This window comes from Chlamydotis macqueenii, chromosome 3 (genome assembly GCF_036417535.1).
Source record: "Chlamydotis macqueenii isolate bChlMac1 chromosome 3, bChlMac1.mat, whole genome shotgun sequence".
In the NCBI taxonomy this organism is placed as follows: domain Eukaryota; kingdom Metazoa; phylum Chordata; class Aves; order Otidiformes; family Otididae; genus Chlamydotis; species Chlamydotis macqueenii.
The window spans coordinates 87,016,406-87,037,828 of record NC_141558.1 but is presented as its reverse complement, the minus strand read 5'-3'; the positions used below and the strand labels follow the sequence as shown (position 1 = coordinate 87,037,828).

Genomic DNA, 21,423 nt, shown 5'->3' with positions numbered 1-21,423 from the left:
TGAAACCCAGGTCTCTGCACCCAACTTCTTGAACCCAAGCTGTGCCCTCCACAGTTGCAGCCTGGACCTGGCACCAGCATCTTCTCCAGTGTTCCCTGAGATGTTAACTGGGTGAGATAAGTTAGAGGAGGCTCAGAGAGAAGGAGAAAGGGTGTTTATGCCCAGTCTGCATCTGGTCTGAGGAAAAATAATTGTATTTTAATTGCCAGCTGTGGTCCTCTGACATGCTTAAGCAACAAAGGTTACCTGAAGTGGTTATAAGCAGTTATTACCACAGTAATTCTCCCCAGGCAATGTGACTGGTGTTAGATTCCCCCCACGCAGCCTGTCCGTGGCACAGCTGTGGTCCCACGCAAGCACCAGGCTCCCCATTCCCTGGGGATGCAGCCGGTTTTCCCCATCCCCAGCAGCAGGAGTCCTGAGCCCAGCAGAAAGGTGCCAGACCCCCGTGTGAGGAAGCTCTCACCTCATTTTCCATACCAGAGATGTCTCCGGGTGCCCCGAGCAGCAACCCAGATCTCTCTGCCTGGGAGAGGAGCAGAGGGAGCTCAGCCCAGTAGCCACATGCGCTGGACTCTTGGCTGCGAGCAGAGGCTCTGGGAGAGCGAGGAAAGCCACGGGAAAAATGACAGGCTCTCTCCTCCAACCGCTGTTCCATATATCTGACAGCAGATCAGCTCTGCGGTGCACCAAACTGGGTCATTTCACTTTCTGGCCTAACAGAGTAAAGCAGGAACATGTCTTCTAAAGACTCAGTGCTCAGAAGTGAGGTCGAGCTTTCCAGGGCAAAGCAGGTCCTCCTCAGGTACTCATTTTTTGAGGTAATCAGCCCAGAAAACCCTGGTTGCCCTCTTGTGGTAAGTCTGGCTGGAATTGCAGGGTGACTTAGACTCTCTCCAAGGATGCTGCACTGGGCACCTGCTTGGTGTTGCAGTAAGAGATTATTTCCAGTCAGAGTTTTCCTCCTCACAGCCTCATCCTTTTGCTGCGTGCTCCCGTAGCGTTACGGTGACACAAGCCGGAATAGATCAGGTTTGTCTACATGCAGTAGGTGGTCTGCGAGTTGCCAGCTAATGCCTTCCCTGAGACCCACGACTCCCACTGTTGCCCAGTGGGTGGACAGGGTAGGTTCTAGCTCTTTCTGTCATTCACTGCTGTACGTATGATGTGCAGGAGGTTGGGCAAGGGGATGAATTAATTTTTTGAATGGGGATCACACCTAAGTCACCCTGCTCTTGGCTGTGGTATTCACTTCCACAAGCAGAATGTGACTGATGTAAAGGTGCACTGCAAATCCTTGAGCTTACAAAGGGAATGAACAAAAACCCCCAGGTACCGCAACAAAATTTCATTCTAAATTAGATCCTCCATGTGTAACTGCCGTCAGCTCAGCGGCTGCGATGCTCTCTGCTCGCATCTGGGCAAATGCGTGGCTGATAAGGCCCCAGTATGTATTTATGTGTGTGTGTGTGCGTGCAGCTGTGCGTGCTCAGAGCTCTCCCGAAGGAGACGGCAGCTGTGGTTACCAATGAGGAGGGGATGGCAGATGGTCTTGGAGAACTGGTAATAAAACTGTGCTTAAATAGATGGTGAAACTGTGCCCTAGGTGAGAAATCTCGTCACCTGGGGCTCCCTTTATAGCTAGCGGCGGCTCTGACAACCTCTGTCTGGCCACACCACTTTAAGGAAGAGCGCTCCTCACTCCTCACAGGAGTGCGGAGCAAGGCAGCGCTCTGTCACCGGGCTATCATTTATTCATGACTCCCTGAGCGTGGTTTATCCAACCGGGACTATCCAAGACAGAAAAAACCCCTCAACTCACCCAACCATCCTGCAGCTCACCTTGCCGGAGAGGGCAGGACGGATGCTGCCAGGGCTGCATCCTGGGCCTCAGCATCACCACTCTGGACCTGGTGGCCGTTAGAAAGGAGGATTGGTTAACTTCCATTTTTAGTTGCTTCTGCTTGAGTTGCTTCACGCTTCACCCCAGCCCCTCACTGTAGCCCTGCAGCCCCCCGCTAGCCCAGTCCTTTCCTCCTAACAGTGCTCTGAGCGGCCACGCTGCTGGTCCCCAGCAAGCTGCGCAGTGCTACCAGAGGTATTATTCATGCAAGCTCGGCTCTGCTCTCAGGAGAGTTAAACCTCCCAGCTGCCAGGCTGAATTAGAGCTTGTGTCTCTCCACACTTGCATCAGAGTGATTTGGGAACAGGCTTGGTGCAGCCACACTACTGTAAGCAAGCGAGGAGCCCAGGCAGGGGTTAGGAGAGAGGGGTAGCTCAGGGGGGCAGGGAGGGGAGCAGGACCACAGGGCATGCAGAGGGCAGGTGGCCATCCCCTGGGACAGAGGAGCCCCAGCACCATGAATAAGTGATGAATGAGCCCGTGTTGCCCAGGTAACGGCTGCTCCTGATGCACTTGAAGGTGAGGATCACAGCCATTCCCTAAGGTGGGATCACAGCCATTCCCTAGGACGTTGTCCTCGCTGCCAGCCCCAGCCCATGTGATGGCCCCTAAGTAAGGCAGTCAGGCAGGAGAACAGTTGTGGGGTGGGCTTTTAGCCCCTTCCCCAGAATGGCCTCATCTTCCCTGCCTGCCCAAGTCTGTGGGAAGAGTAAGGTGGCAAGGGGATGCTTCCCCAGACCAGGATGTGTCAGCTCCAACCACTCAGAGCGGGGAAGGCAAATTGCAACAGAAACCTGTTTTCTGTTTTTAGGGAGGTGACTCCCAGGACCATAATTAGATATAGGCTACTTTCTCTGAGCCATTAGTTTCCATGCCTTATTCCTTTCTGGAGGTAATGGTCCAAAAAACCCAGGCAGAACAAAACTTGCCAGAGGAGGATCTGGCTCAGTTTCCAGGCTCTCGGGGTGGTCACTGCTACTCCAGAGCTGTATCAGACAAGACGTCCTGAGGACTGTCAAACAGCATCTGGGCAGCTCTGAATCCGCTTTTCATTTCTAGTGGGAGATGCGAGGGAAGGCCCTGCTGGGCTGCTGCAGAAAGGAAAGCGATTTAACCCGAGCCAGAAACCTCTGTGGAGCCTCACAAATAATTGTGCTGATGAAGAGATAGACTCTCATGGGGCTGGATGGAAAATAAGCAAACTGCACTCAGACAGCCTGGTGGAAAGGGAAGGATCAGAGCAACAATTAAAGAGTTTCCAGTGACAGCAATTCCCGTCTGTGAAATACACCCCAGAGCAGGAGCTACAAATCCACCTACTTCATGGTGTTTCAGGCTTTGCACATTTGTGGACCATTGGCATCTTGCCCATGGAGATGTGGACCCTTGCCTAGCGATGCTGAACAGAAACTAGTTCCGCAGTCACAAATCCGTGAAACCTATGGATTTCCTTCCCACATTAAAAAAGGGCACACCTGGATCTCCTCCCAGCAGACATGAAGTCTGAGCGGAGCTGAGAAAAACCTAACAAACAGCACAGGTTTCCTCGAGGTCAATGACTGCAGAGGTAAACGGCACCCACGCAGTCAACACCGCTGACCAGCAACGGCAAGGGGGTGTTGTTTAACTGGAGTGAGAGGCATGTTCCTTCACCCACACTCCCCTTGTCACATTAATGAGTAATTTAATTGGAGAGATGCATTCTGGAAGGCTCAGGCAGCCAGCATAAAATATCCTTGAAATTTCTAAATGGAATAGGCATTAGTTTCCGAGCTTGGAAAATCCTACATCGTAACATGAGGGGATTCTCTGCTACACTTCTGCTTAAGAGAGAAAAAGCAGCAGATCGCTAGGAGCCATTGATTGCTTCAAAACAAAAGACTAAGATTTGATCACACTTGGCCTATTGGACAAAAAAAAAAGCTAAATCCAATGTTCTATACATATATATATATATGATGCTACAGAAACTAGCTGCAAAATCCAGCTTTATATTTAGGCTACAAATACCAGCCCAAGGATAGGTATCTATGGTTAAAATACAGCCTCCATAAATTTTTTTTTCCAGAAATTAAATGCAAATTTCCTGCATGGGTAACAACTAAAAACATATTTAACCAGCAGCCAAAAGGCTATTTTCTGCACCTACCAGAGGCAGAAGTGTGAGACCTTTCCTGGTTTGATATGTTGTGGAAAACGGAGAATACCACTAATACGACCTAGTGCTTTACATCTGCTTGGAACAGATACAAATGTCTCTGCGGGGTGGCAGATAGAGGGTATCTGGAACCTGTTGATATCCCAGTAAGGGCACCACCTCTGCTTCAGTTGCCATGTCTTCTTAAAAGCCTCCCTGCTTCTTCCAACCATTTTGTCACATCAGAAGTGCCCCTGTACCAGAAATATCCTGCTCTCTATAACATGATCTAACAGCAGAGCATCCCAAAACCTACAGGAATAAATGAGGAGTACTCTTACAGATTAAACCAAAGGTGTTTTTGTCTTTTGTCCTCAAGAGAAAGAGCACTTGAGGGTTTAGGGCAGTGCGTTATAATTGGGACTCCTGGGTTCTCCCTGTGATGGTGACATGGAACACAATCTTGAACGCTGGCCTCCTTGCTTCAGTTTCCAAATGGCGTATGCATCCTAGAGCCTTCTTTCTCCTGTTCTCGGGGTGGGGAGGCGGGTCCTGTGCTCTTTGCAACACATTATCAGCCATGCCCTCGGGTTCCTATTTGAGGGCCGAAATCTGTGATGTGCCTGTTTCCCACAGAAAATGTCTGAGAACTTGTACAACTTCAGTTTGGATGGAGTAGGGCACAGGACTTCTTTGTGACACCTCAGCTCAAAACCAGCATAGCTGGTGATGTGTTGTATCCAAGACACAGAAAATGTGCTGCCGGGACCAGTATCAAAGATCCCTGATACAAAAACCCCCTACTTCTGGCTCCCCGGTAGCTACCGAACCCACCGGTGGAGGATAAATTGCAGAGCTCCGTGTGGGTGTCTCCATAGGGCTGGCAGCGGCCCATTTTCCAAGGGCTGGTCCCAGCGGATAACAAGCCCAAGAGAGGCACACCGAAGAAGCTGCTTCTGGAGTCTGTGGGTGTGCTGTGGAACTCCTTGCTGCAGAATGCACGTGGCATCTACAAGTCCAAGGCTAACAGGGATTGAAAAGCGAAGGGACACATTCCCTGGAGGAAAAGCCACCACGGGCTATTAAACGCAAAGACATAAACTCATATCACCATTTTTCCCCCCTCCATTCTTTTTCTTTGCTCTTTCTGGGTGACATTTCCACCTTTGAGAGAAAACCAGAGCTGCTCCGGGTGGACGATCATCCGACCGGTGCCTTTTGGTCTAGTAGAGGTCACTTCCTCCAGGAGTCCTTGGCACTAAAGAAAGCAGAAACGTGTATCCATATGCAAATCGGTTGCAACCGTCTATTAGAGCGCACGCGACAGCACAGAGCGCTGCCACAGAAATCCTGGCAGCTCCGGCCTCGTGCCTCATTGCCTTGCTCTTCTGTGGTGGACACCCACAGCAGTGAGTTCTTCTTGGAGGCATGGGATCCATCACGTGAGGACGGGTCTGGAACCCTCCAGAGCCAAAGTCTGCCTAGAGGATCGGGCAGGGGGTGCCTGAGCGGGAGGAGGCAGCGAAATTCAGAGCAGGCTGCTCCTGCTTGCTGCTGTTCCCATGGAAACAGGGGAAAGGCGAGAAGAAATGCATCCCCAGCATCTTTTGAAGAGGAGCTCCTTCAGCAGCACCCCTGCTGCCACACCTATTCCCATAAGAAGCAGGAGCTGGCGATTCCCCTGGGATGTGTCTCCTTAAGCAAGACCACCAGGCCTACAGACCACTCCTTCCCCATCCCGGGCAACGGTGCGGGCAAGAGCAAACCTCTCATCCCAACCCCAAGGCTGAGCCTCAGAGCTGGGAAAAAGTGAAGCAATTTCCAGCAAATTCTGCAGCCTATGCCTTTTCCCAGTTTGGATCTGGGGAAGCACCTGCCAGGGACACTTGCTTTGCCAAGATTGTCAATGGGGCTGGGCTCTACCTGCAGTGGCTGGACATGGATGAGTCTGGAGCCTTCCTGAGCTCTTTTCTGTGTCCCCTGAGGATGTGACTGTGAGTTTGGAGTGAGGGTCTGGATTTTCCACTCATCCCTGCCACCAAGCAGGTTAGGCCTACCGGTGGCACACGCTGCAGCCAGCTCTGTGACAGCTAGCTGAGCGTCCTCGGGCCCGATGGAGGTCACAGCAGCGAAAACGCTGCCCGACCTAAGGTTTTCCCCCTGCGTGCCGGCATTGGCGCTGACAGTCAACCTTACCCCCCGCCCCAGACCAGCCGGGGCTGCCCGGGGATCAGAACAGAGCCGGAGCTCACGCAAAGCGCTCCTGGTCCTCCGAGCTCACCCCGCGGGGAGGAAAAGCCACGGGACCCCTTCGCCTCCCCATCGGGCAGCCCGGCCGAGGTCGAAGGCCACCTGGCCGCCCCGGCCAGCCTGACTCCCCCCGCCCCCACCTCGGTGGGGCTGGGAGCAGGACCCCTCGCCCCGACTGGGGTCCCGAACGGCGGCCGCACCGGGCTCCCTGCCCACAGCCGGCACCTCAAGGTCACGCGGACCCCACCGCGCCCCCATCCCCACCCCATGCTCGTCCCGTCCCGTCCCCCCCCCACCCCCTCGCACCCCTCCTCCGCCGCGGCCCTCCCACCGCGGCTCTGCCCGCCCTCCACCGCGCCGGGCGCGGGAGCGGCGCTGGGCTGCGCTGCGCTGCGGCGGGGCCGGGGGCCGGCGGGCGGCGAGCGCCCTTGCGCCGTGCCGCGGCTGGGGGCCATGGGGGCCGCGCCGCCCCGCCGCCCGCCCGCCGCGCCGCCCCGCCGCCCGCCCGGACACCGGCCAGGCAGCGCCCGGCGGCGGGCGGGATAATGCGGCTGCCCAGCCCGCAGGCACCGCCAGCGGGGCGTCCCCCGCCGCCGCCGCCATGTCCCCCCCGGCCTCGGCGGCCGCCGCCAGCGAGGGAGGCAGCAGCACGCCGGTGCCTCCGGAGGAGGAGGCGGAGGGGGCCCGAGAGGAGGTGAGAGCAGCGACCGCCCCCCCATCCCACCCCCCGCCCGGGGCTGCCCCCCAACCACCCTCCCTCCCCGCCCGCTTTGCATGGGGCTCATTGACCACCGGCTGCGGGGGCCGGGAGGGAGTGGACGGGGGCGAGGAAGCCCGCCCGTCGGTGCCCGCCGTCGGCGGCAAGCGGGTCGCCTCCATCGCTCGCCCGTCGCCGCGGTGCCGGCGGGCGCAGCAGCCAGCGCCTGGTGCAGAGGAATGGGGTCGGGGGTAGCTGGGGTGTAGGAGGAAGGGGGAGAAACGGGGGGCGCCGCTTGGGCTCGCTGCAACGGCAAGAGGAATGGAGTCCTCCCCACTTGCCCTTCCCCTTCCTGCGCCCTGACCTAGGGGGGGTGCCTGGACACGGTCGCCCGGGTCACTGCGGGGGAAGGGGCAGTGGGCAGCAGGGGAGAGGGCTCGGGGTGATCGCTGGGGGCTGCTCCCAGCCGGAGGTTGGCTGAGGAGAGCAGAAGGTGCGGGGTAGGGCAAGGCCGGGTACCCGCACAGCCTCGCCTCCCCGTGTGCTGCGGTGTCCCTCTCCCAGCTGATGATTTCTGGAGTCCAGGCAGCAAACGCCAAAAAGGGTCTGTGGGGAGCAGCACGGAGGAGCAGGTGCGGGAGCCCCTTTCTCTGCACCCCCCAACAGATCCTGCTTGCGGCTTGGGCTTCCCGAGAGGAGAGAAAGCCACCGCACTGACTGGCCAGACCCACCGTAGGCCATGGGGCCGGCAGCCCATGGTGGGCAGCTAGGCAGTGCAGGAAGGGCAGCATTCTCCTGGCGTGGTGGGTTGTCCTCGCCAGTGAGACCATAGCTCAAGGGGCAGCTTTTGGGGATGGGGTGTTGGGGGGTGTCTCAGAAGCTGGCGCATCACTCGTCCTCTGCTGTTGAGGAGCTGCGGTTAGCAAGTGCTGCATAATCCTGGTATTCTCTGCCTCCTTGGCTTAGGAGGAATATGCATGCCCAAGCACAGTTATTCTATATATACAGACTTATATTTAGATAGAAATAATTGCAGGAGAGGAATGCTGAAGCTCAAGGACTGGGAAGCTGTACAGATCCCATGTACTCTGCTCTGCGGCTGTTCCTCTCTTCCTGCTTCCATTCAACAGCCCCTGGTGCCCTGAGCCCTGGCTCTCCAAACCCATCCTGACCAGTGAAGCTAAAATTGCGGGGCGCCTTTTTATTGTGAGGACATGCTTGTGCCGTGCTGTGACGTGGTCTCATGCCCACGGTGCCCTGGCAGTGCTGGTGCTACATTCAGGAGAGCATGGCGGCTTTTGAGAGGTGCCAGAGCGAGAGCCAGTTTGGATGAAAAAAGGGTAGCAGGGGCAGTGCCCGGGTGAGTTTCCCTCGCCTACAGTGTCCCCTGTCTTGCAGGGATTACGAGAAGATTGTCTGGGCTTTGATTGCTTCGCTGTGGCTGCCAACTAGGGTGTCAGTATTATCCCGTGGGAGCAGGTGAAAGGGCTCCAGTCCATGACCTGTGCTGTTTAGGCTAAGGGCAGAAGCTATCACGGACTTGCATGAAGCAGCTGGTGGACAAGAGGGAAGCTGCAGCCTCTCCTGCAGCCGTGCTTGCTGGTGCATCTCCTCTGATGCACTGAGGAGAGATCTTAGTGGGGAGCCTGGATTCATGGACTGAGCTAGGGCAACCCTCTTGTCCCCCCCAGAAATATTGGGAGTGGAGGGTGTTCCTGCTCCCTTACAGTGCCTGTGTAAAGCCTTACTTCCCACTGGCTGTGTGATGTCCTTGCTCCTGTCAGGACCCACTGCTGCTGCCAGCACTGCTGAGCATCCCCGGAGCGTGGCTAAATCCACCTGTAAGGGCCCGTTAGCCAGGACTGGTATGGAGCCAGAGGAGATGCCTGGGGACTGGAAAATTGGAAATAAATTAGTTCTGTCCTGTTTGAAGCTGCCTCATCTTGATGTGTCTCAGGTCACTGTACCTAGGAGTCCTGCAGGGCTTCAGGTGCTGCTCAGCTTGTCCCAGCAAGGCAAGCAGCAAGCTGGAGCTGGCTGTACAGGGCTGGCTGAGCCCTTGTTCCCAGTTGGCATCACATGCGTGCACCTACGTTTGACGATGGTGAGCTGAATCTCAGTTAGCAATGCATTTCCACCTTGGAGGGCATGAAATGCCAAGGGACAAGCTCTTCAGCTTGGGAACAAGCTAGAAGTTGTCCTTGTCCTGCTGCTCAGGTGGGATCCGATGGAGAGAACCAGTCCTCCTCCAAGCTGCTGTGTAAAATGGAGACCTTAGTACGGTTGCAGGAGCTGACTGCTGGCAAGATTCCCTGGCTCCTGGATGCTCAGCCTTCCCCTTTCCTCTGCAGTTGGCAATGCTGCCAGCCTGGGGCTGAGCCAGCTCTTTCTTGAGGCAGGTGGTTCCTGAATTGGGGCCGTAGGCATGTGGAGTGTGATGTGGGGGTTTGCTGGGACCATCCTGACCAGGAGTTGCCAATGTCTGTCTGGGGCCTTGGAAGATGGTGGCAGTTCCTAGAAATGACTGGATCTTCCCCACCTGCCCTGTTCTGGGGATTTGAGGTCAAAGGGGAGAAGGCTTATTCAGTTGTTGCATGATGTAAGCAGATCGGCAGGGCACAGCCATGGAAACTGATGCTCAGGGGTCCCACTGGAGTCCCCTGCAAGCCACTGCCACAGCCTGGCACTCAGGAGCTACCTGGACCTTTAGGCTGCTGCTCTGGGGCTTTTGATTTGTTTTTTTCAGCCCTGTAGAGGGCTGTCTGTAGGACACCTGATCCTGTGAACACCAGGGCATCTTGTGAAGTCAGGGCTTAGCTTACTGGGGGTGAATCGGAGGTTTCAGGTGGGTCTCTGGAGGGAGAGGCGGGTGAGAGGCACGGGAGGTGAGGACATGGGAATGCTTTTTAAATGGCAGGGTGCTAGATGTGGTAGATGAGGCCAGGGACAGGCTGTTTCAGAGAGGAGCTGTGGAGCTTGAAGGATTTCTGAAGTTGTTTAGTATTCAGAGTTGCAGGGCCAAGATTGTAGGGGCGATGATGGTCTTTTGGCTCATGTGCTTGGCCACCGAGGTTCTGGGAGGTTATCCCCTCGAGGCCTTTTAGAGAAGAGGATTCCCCCAATCCCCACTAAAGGCGTTTAGTGCAAGCAGTGGCGGGAGCCTTCTCTTCTACTGCTTCTGCCCTGTGCATTGCGAGCGTCTCCATTTGCTTCATGGCTGCTTGTAAGTCATCCCCTCCATCCCTTCCTGTCCATCTCACAGCAGCAGCTGTAGGTGTGGGACTCCATCTCCTTTTACCTCAGAGCAAACACTGTGTATGAGGGAGAGGAGGTTGTAGCAACACTGTACCCCTTGCCCTTCCCAGTGTGTGCTTGGGTTAGCGCCCAGGCGCCTGGTAGGGGTTTTCCCATGTGTTCTATGTGGTGAACCGAAGCACAGAGGAGAGCATTGACTGGGGTCCCACAAAGGGGTTGGCCGAGCCATGACTGAAGCAGTTCTGCCCTCTGGCACTGCAGAGATGCTCATGTGCACCTGCAATAGCGGATTTGCTCACCGCTCTCCAGTGCCCAGCCCTGAGCAATGGGGGAGGCTCCTGGTGATGGAGGGAAGCCCCGTTTGCAGTGAAGTAGGGCAAGCCTTTCGCCTTGTTCCATCCTCTGCAGTGAGCAGATGACGATGGCGTTTATATCAGAGCCTGCTCTCCTCCCAGTGACACTGTTCTGGGACAGAAAGGATTTCCCTTTCCCCAGCTTTCTCATCTGGATGTTTGCTGTGCTGGACTTCTCCAAGGCTGGTTAAGAGCTCGAAGGGGCAACCTTATTCAACTGCTTCTGCGGGGGGGAAGCCGTGGAGCCGGTTGTTAGCTCCTGTGAGCCCTTTGCAGCCCAGGAGAGGAGCAGGGATGCTGCAGTTCCTACTGGGATTAGACTCTGCAGCTGGCTCCTCCTCCCTCTCTGCTGTGTTTGTATCCCCTGTCATTGGCACTTGATCAGCTTTCGGAAACCCCACCAGCACGGCCGATGTGTATGCCTTTTACCTCAAAAGCCTAGGACAAAGCTGGGTTGTAAACAGTTTACAGCAGGGGTTAGTGTGACCCTGTAAAAGCGCTGCAATGTCTAAATGCTGCGTAGTCCTAGGAGGAGACTAATGCGTGGACTAGAGCCCTGCTAACACGGTTCCTGGAACCAAGCCTGGGCTGCATCGCGCTCCCTGCCACCCTGCCCCGGCTGGGTAACCGCAGCCGGGCTTGCCCTGCATCTCTGCAGGGCGACAGCCAGCATCCCTCTTCTCCTGAGCAGGATGGTGCAGGGGCTAGGGAGCAACTGGGAGGTGGAATTTGCTTTTCCGAGATGGACCTGGCCAAAGACCTGCCTCCTTGGTGCCCCTTCCCCAACTCGCCAAATGAGTGAGCTGGATGCTTTGCTTTATTCCTTGCGCTCCGTTTGCAGATTCCCCCTTCCCAAAACAAGGCACTGTTTCTGTGCCGGCCCTCTCTCCCCACAGACACCCCAGGGTTAGCTTGTGCCTGCTCAAATCCCCCCACGCTCCTCCTTAGACCCTCACAGCCAGGGCTGCCGCCGCTCTCCTGCAAAGCGGAAGGTGGCTGTGGGAGAGGAAACCTTCAGCCGCTGGGTAGTGGCACAGCAGCCCAGCGTGGGAGAGCCGCGCTGCAGCCCAGCGAAGGCGGAGGGACCCGGGCAGCCTCTTGTAACCGCAGCCTGGACCTGAGCAGGGAGGGCACAGCTCAGGTGCCCCCCCATCCTCTCCCTGCTCCCTTTTCTCTTATCTGGTCTTCCCTTCTTGCTCTGTGGCCGTGAGGCTGCCACAGTGGAGGGTTGCGCTGGGAAGACTGGGGCACAACCTGTGCCCCTCGCTGTTGCCTGCAGACCAGCGGTACCCCACTGTCTTCCCTGGGCTCTCTGTCTCCATCACCATCTCTTGCTCTCAGCTGGTTGCCCTAAAGAGGTGGGGCTCAACGCTACTCATACTTGGGAACCCCAGTGGGACGTTCCCCTCGCCACCCCTCTGGATGTGCCGCCTTCTCTGCTCATCGCAGGCTGGCTGTTGGGCAGGTGGGAAGGGAAGCTCCCTGCCTCTGGGAGAGAAACCTCTGTTGGAGATTTGGGCCAGATCCAGTCCTGCTAATCGCAGTGGCAGAAGTCCCACTGGCATGGGGTGCCCAGGCTCTGGCAAGGTGTAGGGAGGTTAGATTGGCTTATGGGACTCTAGGGAACAAAGCCAGGGCTGAGGGGCTCTTCAGGGAGAGTAAGGGGGATTTCTTAGAGGAAATAAGAGGCCCAGGTCTGTCCCTAGACCTGTCAGTGACATTGTGAGCTCTGGTTCTTGCTTTCATTTCCTTTTTCATGCAAGACTGAAAGCAACTCCCCTGCTTCCTAGCAGCATGAGCCCATTAAGCTCTTTGGACGCCCTGGATGAAAGACCCCTCCAGCTCAGTGCGTTCAGGAATGGCGGAGGGATGGGGCCCGGCTTGGACTTCACTGCCTTGAGCGGTGTCATTACAGCTGGTGTAAGCCCCTGCAACGGCGGAGGTGAGCTCAGGAGCTGTGCTGCCTGCGGCTGGGGAGGGAGAGCAAAGCTGAAAGCCTCTTAGTGAGTTTGGTGGCATGTGCACAAGGCTGGGGTTCTTGCCCCCTCTCAGATCGCGTCTTTGGAGGTTGCTGGGTTGGATGGTATTTGTGCTGGATTAAGTCTTTTGAGTAAGAAGGCAATAACCTCTTTGCATGTTCTTGCTTTGGGTGAGATACTGTTGGGTCTCACTGACCAAGCTGGATCAATACTTGAGACTTCAGGGTGTTGCAGAGAGTGACAGAGGTTTCCTTAAGTGGGAGTTTTTCCAGGGTCTTTGTGAAATCTTGCACAGTTCCTATGATGAAGGCACCAGTGCAATCTCTTTTAAAAGTCCTATTGTTGAAGTCCTGCCCTTTCCTCTCCATGAAAGACCTGAGAGCAGTTTTTCCAGAAGTGTGGGCTGTCAGACCCAAATCCCAGTGCAGACAGGGACATTTGCTGGCAGCCATGACCCTCTGCTTGCCCTCCCTTGCTGCTGCAGATTGGTAGGGTGCTCTTCTCTTCCAGCCTGAATGCTTTTTGGGACATTATTCCATATTCACTCTCTCTCCCACCAGAGGTGGCTGCGTTGCAGTCATGGTAAAGTACTTTCTAATTTGTGTGGTTTATAAAGCACTTGAGAAGCACTTCAGAGCCCCTTGGGCTGCCAAGTGTTGTGGTGGGAATCGCCATTACCAAACAGAGGCTTTTCCAGCTGCAGAAGGTCTGCTGCTCCGCCTGACAGGCACCCCAGGCCGCTTATGCTGCCCTGGTAGGAAGAGTCTGAATGTTGCTGTCAGCTTTTAGTGGGAAAGGGGGAGAGAGACTTGTGGGCGAGTGATGAGAGGTGCGGTGGGATGCGGTGGTGAGGTGTTCAGGTGGTACGACCCATCAGTTCGAGCTGCCTGTGCTGGTGGGATGGGTGCAGGAGCTGAGATACACAAGGAAGATGCCCCAGCCTCCATCTTGCTGTGCTTCTGTACCCTCCCTGGGACGCGGCAGTGGTGGGGGTTACTCCCCATTGAAGAAGGGGGATGCTCAGGGTGCAGGCTGGCAGAGTTGCCGTCTGCAGCTCTGCTCCAGGTCCAGCTGAGCTCTGGCTGTCTCCCGCGGAGGGGCAGAGCGCTGCGAAGGGAAGTGGAGATGACAGCTGCCCACACTGCAGGGCTGTCATCCTGGGAGAGATCCCGGCCTCTGGCCTGCCCGCTGAGGCTAGGGGCCCTGCAGCGTCTGATGTTTTGTCCCCTTTCACAGAGCTACAGCTGCCACCGTGGCATCCCGCTGCCTGCTCCCCTTCCCCCTGCAGCCTACTGACTCCTCTTTTGTTTTCTCTCCCCTTGTCCCCGTCCCCCGGAGCAGCAGCGGCCCGTGAAGCAGTCTCTCAGCAAGTCCCTGTGCCGAGAGTCCCACTGGAAATGCCTGCTGCTGTCCTTCCTGATGTACGGCTGCATGGGAGCCATGACCTGGTGCCATGTCACCAAGGTGACCCGGCTGACCTTTGACAGCGCTTACAAGGGCAAGTCCATGATGTACCATGACAGCCCCTGTTCCAATGGCTATGTCTACATCCCCTTGGCCTTCCTGGTGATGCTCTACGTGGTGTACCTGGTGGAGTGCTGGCACTGCTACACCCGCAACGAGCTGCAGTACAAAGTGGACGTGGAGAGCGTGCATGAGCGTGTGCAGCGGATGCAGCAGGCCACCCCCTGCATCTGGTGGAAGGCCATCAGCTATCACTACGTCCGCAGGACCCGGCAGGTTACCCGCTACCGCAATGGGGATGCCTACACAACCACCCAAGTGTATCACGAGCGAGTCAACACCCACGTGGCAGAGGCCGAGTTTGATTATTCCAACTGTGGGGTTAAGGACATCTCCAAGGACCTCATTGACTTGGAAAGCTACCCGGCCACGCGGCTCCGCTTCACCAAGTGTTTCAGCTTTGCCAACGTGGAGTCGGAGAACTCCTACCTGACCCAGCGGGCCCGCTTCTTCACGGAGAACGAGGGCCTAGATGACTACATGGAGGCCAGGGAGGGGATGCACCTCAAAAATGTGGACTTCAAGGAATACATGGTGGCCTTTTCCGACCCAGACAACCTGCCTTGGTACGTATCTCACTATGTCTTCTGGGTGGCGGCTCTGCTGACCCTATCCTGGCCCCTGCGGGTGCTAAATGAGTACCGCACCTCCTACGTCCATTACCATGTGGAGAAGCTCTTTGGGTTTGACTACATGGCGGTGACACCGGCCGAGGAGCGCTCCTTCTGCCGGAGGATGCCCCGTGTCAACACGGTGGACAGCACTGAGCTGGAGTGGCACATCCGATCCAACCAGCAGCTGGTGCCCAGCTACTCGGAAGCGGTCCTGATGGACTTGGTGGGGCTCTCCGGCTGCACCAGCTACTCCGCTTGCCGGTACGGGGGCTACCGGCAGAACTGCGAGCGGTGCCACAGGACTATAAGCAGCTCCTCCATCTTCTCCCGCAGTGCTCTGAGCATCTGCAATGGCAGCCCCAGGATCCCCTTCAGCAGCAGCCGCTTCTCCCTTGGCCGCCTCTACGGCTCGCGACGCAGCTGCCTCTGGCAGAGCCGGAGCGGGAGCCTGAATGAGCAGAGCTGTCCCACCGAGCAGACCCGCCTCTCCAGCCAGGTGACTGTGGAGGAGGAAGACCCTCCTCCTTACCAGGATGCCCTCTACTTCCCCATCCTCATTGTGCACCGCAACGAAGGCTGCCTGAACCATGACCACCGTCACCTCCACCGCAACGGGTCCTGCGTGGAGACCTCACTGTGAAAGCAGAGGGCGGTGAGATTTCATTGTCCATTGCCTGGCCTTAGCCAGCGCAGGATTTGGAGAGAGGAGCACAGGGGAGGGGGATGGCCCACCCAGGAGGACGTCAGGATGGAGCAGACATGGCATCTTGCTCCAGCAGCCAGCAAAAGCTCCCCCCACCGTGGCTCTGACCTCCCAGAGGGGTGAGTGCTGATGCTCACCCTGACATGGCACAGAACTCTAGACCGACCACTACATGCAAAAAAAAAAAAAACAACCCAACAAGTAAAACCAAACAAACTAACCCCAAAATCGTAATTCATGGCATCAAGATCCAAAGGGGGGAATAAAAAGACAGGCCTGATGCAGGGAGAGGGGTGCTTTGGCTCCCAGCCCTGGCTCCAGGCTGGCTTGTGCTCTGAGGAACCAGCAGCCACCAGAAAGCACCCTGCTGCACCTCTGCCCACCCCGCTGCCCACGCTGGAGCAAGACCCCTGTCAAGGTGGAGGGGAACGGGCCCTTTGGGAGTGACGTGTAACTGCCTGTGCCGAAAGGTCTGGGGCATCCAGGCACGTGGAGCTGAGCGGCAGGTTAGAGCAAAGGCTGAAAGCCACAAATCCAGCTCTTCCCTTTCCCTCCCCGACCGTTCCCCACCTTCCCCACTTTTTTTTTTAGACCATGCTTCGACTGTTACTCTGTTCTTACTGCTGGGATTGGCACCACCTCCAGAAGATCCCAGGCTCAGCTCCTTAGGAAGCTTCGGCACGCCAGCTCTGAGAGTCAGCATCACCTAGGTAAAGGGCTTTCGGTTTGGGATTACAGCAGGCAGGCAAGCAGCAGGGAAGGGATGAATGTGTGAACCCAGATGGAGTGGAGATCTGCGGTGCTACCGATCTGCTTGCTGGAGGAGGGCTCAGCTGGAAAGAGAAAACGAGAGGCCTCCAGTGAGCTGGGGAAGAGGATGGGACAGGCATTGTGGTAACAGGCACCGCGTCAAGTGGCTGGGGTCCCTTCCTGGCTTTGAAATGTGTCCTAATCGGTTTAGACAAGCGTCGAGGAAGGCTCTGGTAGGTTCAGCTGCAGTTCACCTATTGATAGTAGAGCAGCAGGTTGGTGCATGTCTGCAGAAATGAATTTTGCATGAGATCAGGCTGGGCCCTGACTGCAGACTCTGAGATGCAGGCTCCTGGCAGCCTGGTTTGGGCAGAGAGCTCTGAGGGGCTGGGAGGGAGAAATGCGAAAGCACGCTGGAGTGTCGGGAACCTGGGCTGGAGAAATGAGGAGAAAAGGGATTCCCCTTCTGTGGGGCCCCACCGTGGGTGCAGGACCCGCAGCTGGGAGGCAGGGAGGTGTCTGCTGTGAGGGATGCTCTGCAGAACAGGGGCTGGGGATACATTAGAGGGGAACCTGCTTAAAACCAAGCGGCTTGCACTATGGAGGTTTTTGCAGAGAGGTGTCAGGCTGCGAGAAGTGAGGTGGTTTCTGTGTAGCCCATTAGCCCCTGCGTTCTTCTGCCTTGCTTTTGTGAGGGCAGGTTGGCCTGCTCTGGTCTCCATGCTGCCCCTCCTGTCCTGCTGGAAAGGTTCTTGCTGCTGTTGGGCAAGGAGCCTTCATGTCAGTGAAGCTGCGTCTGGTTGCAGCATACAGGCACCCAGTTCTTCCTTCTCCATCAACATATCCCCAGATCTCTCATGTCGCTATTCTCAGAAAAGCTGTCTCCTTTTTAGTCAGCTCTTTGGGGGAGTGCATGCCAAATCAGCCAGCGATTTCTCCAGACAGCACTGCTCCTCAGCCCCACCACACTTCCCTCATCCACTGGGGCAAACAACGGCTGAGAACAGCAGGTCTTGGGTGACAAGAGCAAGTCCATTAGCATCGGGGCATTCGAGCTTGGTGTCTGCCTCTGTACCCATTGCAGAAGGGCAAGGTGTAACACGAAACAGTTAGACATTTAGTTTATTTCAGCCAATCTTCTTCCTGTTGACTTGGTAATGAAGGGTCTGTTTCTGTAGCCATGCTGCTGTACTGCATCCTCCCAGGTCTTGGGGAGGCTGCAAATGCACCCTTCCACCACATCTGTCCTCTTTTGAAAACCATCTCTTGCTGCCAAGCCTGGAGCGGTTGGCACCTGTGGGAACTGTAAGGCTCTGCTTGTCTTTGCCCCCAGAGTGGTCTGTTCTTCTGCTCTTTGTGCTTTGTGTGTCCTGGTCAATGTCTCTTGCCCTTGTCCTCCTGGATCTCAATTGCTAGATTCCAAACAACGGTGATTTGAACAGAAAGGCCCTTAAAATCCCACTCTGTTATGATTCTGTCTTGTAATCTGCCCTTACTGTCACTACCAGACCTAGATGTTGGCTTAATTAAGAGGATCCCTTTGAGAACAGGGAAGCATAAGGTCTCTGGTGTGGGCACATCCTTCTCCGTGTTTTGTTCTCATCATTATTGGCACAGATTCAGACTCGGTGAAAGCGGCTGCAGCCCCCTTGGCTGTCCTGGGATTTTCTTGCTTAGTGATGACATTTGGCCTGCTGTGTGCTTGTGCTTCTCTCTCCAAGGGCCTAATGTAAGCCAAGGCCTATGCTGAGGGTCCTCGTGACTTTGGGGAGATAATGGTGTCTGCTTGTATGTCCTGGTGAATCAGGAGGCGTTCAGTCAGTGGAACTGCGATGGGTCATTAGTGAGGAACGTGGTCCGCTTGTCCTTCCCAACATGTTCTCTTTGAAATCTTATACACATTGCTTAAATTAGGCTGCGATGCCTCGTCTTTCACTCTCCAGCCTCCAAGGTGCCTTGGACAGATGGATTTATCAAGGGTTTGGCAGGCCTTTTAGCTCCCTGGGGCAAAGACAGTCCTCAGAATAGGGACAGATTAGTAGGGTCTCTGTGCCCCTGTCCTTTAGCACCTGCAGCAGAGTGCTGCTTTCAGGCACCTTCTCCTTGGCTCTTTCTAGGTCTTTTCATGAGATTGCCTCAATTTGTTCCTCTGGCCCCATTTTCACACATGAAATGTAATTCTGGAGGTGGTCTGTCCGGGTGGATACACGTGCCTTTGAGGCATGGCTGCTGCTTAGGCCTGCAGGACCCATGCAGAATCTTTCTGCCGCTGAACACCTTCTCCGTGCACATAGTGCCTGCCGCAGCCGGGTCCCTGTGCCACAGTCCGTGGCCATGCCACATCCACAGCACCCCGAGGAGAACTGGGACCTCTTTCACCAGTGCTCTCCACTGCACGCCAGGATTTCTCGGAGATTCCTTCTTCATATTCTTGGCACTCCTACCCCACTGCACCTGGTGGAGCTGCCCCCCTGGTCCAGCCTACTCCATTCTTGCCAGGCTGGAGACCTTCCTGCCCTGTCTTGGGCTCAGGAAAGGGGGATGGCATGCTTGGGCACGGGAGGGGAGCAGAACTGGGCAGGAGGGATGGGAGCTGCCTGGTGGCTTGGCAGAGAAATGGTGGAGCTGAAGAGGACGGACTGAAACTGGAGTTGTGCTCCCATAGGTTTCCTCCTAAGTGTTGGCAAGGGACCGTAGTGCCCTGGGCAAAGGGCAGCTGATTTAATTCTTCTTGCAGCTCAGGTTATCAGCACAGATACCCAAAGACAGCCTGTCCCTGTTCTGGCACACAGCCTCTCCGTGGTGGAGTGGTCCCATCTCCCCCGGTACACAGACATCTACCCGCCACAGCTCCAGGCTGGGCAGCCATCAGGCGCCTGCTCTTCCTGCAGACTCATGTCTGCTCTCTGCCGTGTCTGTGGCGGTGATGACGATTCCCTTGGCAGCTCAGTCAATGGCCCAGTCTGCTCTTCTCATGATAGCCTGCTCCCTTATATGTAACCTGGATTGTCCCTGCTGTATCTTAATCCCATTACTTCTCCTCCATTGATCGTGAGTTTAATTGGCTCTGCTCCTTTTCCCCATGGCCTTCCCGACACAAGCAAGCATTATCTGGTCTCTGCAGCCTTCCTTTCACCAGTCCTAGGGTCTTCTCTCCCCCAGGATCTTACTGGGCAAACCCTGGCTTGCGTGACAGTGCAGAATTTTGCCCTGTGTAGCGAGTGTATCCTTACTCTGAGCCTGGCCTGGGCAAGAGGAGAAGGCCAAAGGTGCAAGCAATGCCTTGGTCTGTCAGACTGGCTGTGTCCTCATTTCTGGTGCAGAACTCTTCAAAGTGAGCGAAGTACACAGAGCTGCTGGCCCCTTAATGCAAGGAAAGCAGGACAGCCTGCGTCACCCTTTGGGAAGGTGAAAGCCAGGTGCTTGTCAGCACAAGGGGTCAATAACTGGAGGATCTCTGCAGTCAGACGGCTTTGGTTTTTTTCCATATGCTATTCACCGGTTGCAGCTTTCCATAGGCCAAGAGTCTGGCTCAGCATTGCACTTGTCAGCAGGCTTTCCTCTCATACTGGGACGAGTGAACTGGGAAATGCTGCCAACTCCTCTTCCTGGCGCTTCATGGCATTAAAACATCGTAGAATGGGTTGAGTTGGAAGGGACCTTTAAAGGCCATCTAGTCCAGCCCCCCTGCAAGGAGCAGGGACATCTCCAACCAGATCAGGTTGCTGAGAGCAACCAGCCTGACCTTGAATGTTTATAGGGATGGGGCATCCACCACATCTCTGGGCAACCTGTTCCAGTGTTCCACCACCACTCCCTAGAAGGGAGCTAGTCCTCACTGCTGGCTGCAAGGCTGGACAATAAGTTTGGGCTATTTGGTGCTTCCTGTTGCTGCCAGTATACTTGCTGAGTACTTAAAAGCTCTCTGGCTTTCCTGAACTACAAAAAGAGAGAGAAAGAACATTCAAAAAGCTCTGGATTAGCTGATCTTCAAGACACATCACCACCCATTTATCCACCCTTCAGCACACACTAGAAGGTTCCCAGATAGTGCCCAGCTCTTTTTTCATGCAAATCAGGCGGTGACACCAGCCAGCCTGGTGGTACTTCTTGAGTCTGCTGCATGTCATGCAGACCGTGCCAAGGAGCGAGATTTTGGAGAAGGCTTTCGGCTTGAGCAACTGTAGGGGCATTTGTTAGGACAAGGAGAGGGAATCTCATCTTATGGCCAATGCCAAGCCTTCCAGGGCCACACACCAGGCAAACGCTCAGGATTAGTGCTGGGGAAGCTGCTGTTTTTCTGATTTCAAATAAGCACACCCCCCTCCCTTTTCCACTCCCCATAAAATGCATGTGTTTGAGACCCAGTCCGTCCTTGCCCTCTTTGTTGTCTCTCCCCTCACACTTGAGAGGCTGCAGGGCTGTTTAGTAACGCTGATGGATGCCCATGGAGAGGGGACTGCAGGAAGAGGTTTATTAAGTGGAAGTTTAAGAAAGTTAGGTAGCATCTGATGCCAGTAAATCATTGCCTGCTGATTAGCCTGTGGGAAGAATAATATCTTTTAAGCTCTCCCTCCAGCCTTTCCAACCATGGCTTCAGTACTGCTATCTGATGTCACCAGGGTGCTGCCTTACTTTTAGCAGGGTACGACCTTGCTGCAATGTGCTCCTACTCTGCTGCAGTAGCTGTAGGGCACTGGTCTGAAATAACTACAACACCACCAAGCAGCTGTGTTACCAAAGAGCTAGAAGTCTCAATTTGTGAGATGTGCTTCTAATCGTGTTTCATTCACATTCACTTCTTGGAATAAAGTCTGTATGAATATGATCTGGATCCATATCGTCTCAGAAATGGGACATGGTGTAAGCGTTGGCTCTCTCTGGTAATACTGCCTCCTGCGATGCACGTGGACCTGGAGTCCTCATTGGGCCAGGTACATGTGCACTCTGAAGGCTGGTTCACAGGACCTGAGAGCCCAGTGGGGACTTGGTGCTGAGCCTGCCCAGGGCTCTTTTCCTCATGGGCATTCTGGAAAAAGGGGAAAGGGGCTTAGTCACATTTCAGGTAGAAATTAATGGGCTATGTTCATTCCTAGTGTAATTTTATGGAAGCCAGTGGTACTATAGCAATGTGAGCTTGGCTTAGGAACTCCTCGGAGTGGTTTGTCCTTGAGTTCAGACAAATTTATCTGTCACAGTGTTGATTTGATGCATAGAGTTTGTGTTGGGACTTGGCCAACATGAATTAATGTTGAATA

At 55.4% G+C, this 21,423-nt stretch overlaps 1 protein-coding gene across 6 annotated transcripts in view; it reads left to right on the top strand.

Annotated features, from left to right (window-relative positions):
* The first annotated feature begins 6,807 nt into the window (after nucleotides 1-6,807).
* Nucleotides 6,808-21,423, top strand: part of TMEM151B (transmembrane protein 151B) — a 27,274-nt gene continuing 12,658 nt past the window's right edge. For 3 of the 6 annotated variants that reach the window (XR_015258314.1, XR_015258313.1, XR_015258310.1), the window contains exons 1-2: nucleotides 6,808-6,984; nucleotides 13,916-16,125. Coding sequence is in view for 1 of the 6 variants with exons in the window: in XM_086745945.1 (XP_086602071.1) it covers nucleotides 6,892-6,984; nucleotides 13,916-15,352 (1,530 nt within the window). In the remaining 5 variants the exon portion in view is untranslated. Of the gene's footprint in view, nucleotides 6,985-13,915; nucleotides 19,848-21,423 lie in introns of those variants that run through there. The other 3 variants (XR_015258312.1, XR_015258311.1, XM_086745945.1) reach the window with 3 other exon arrangements.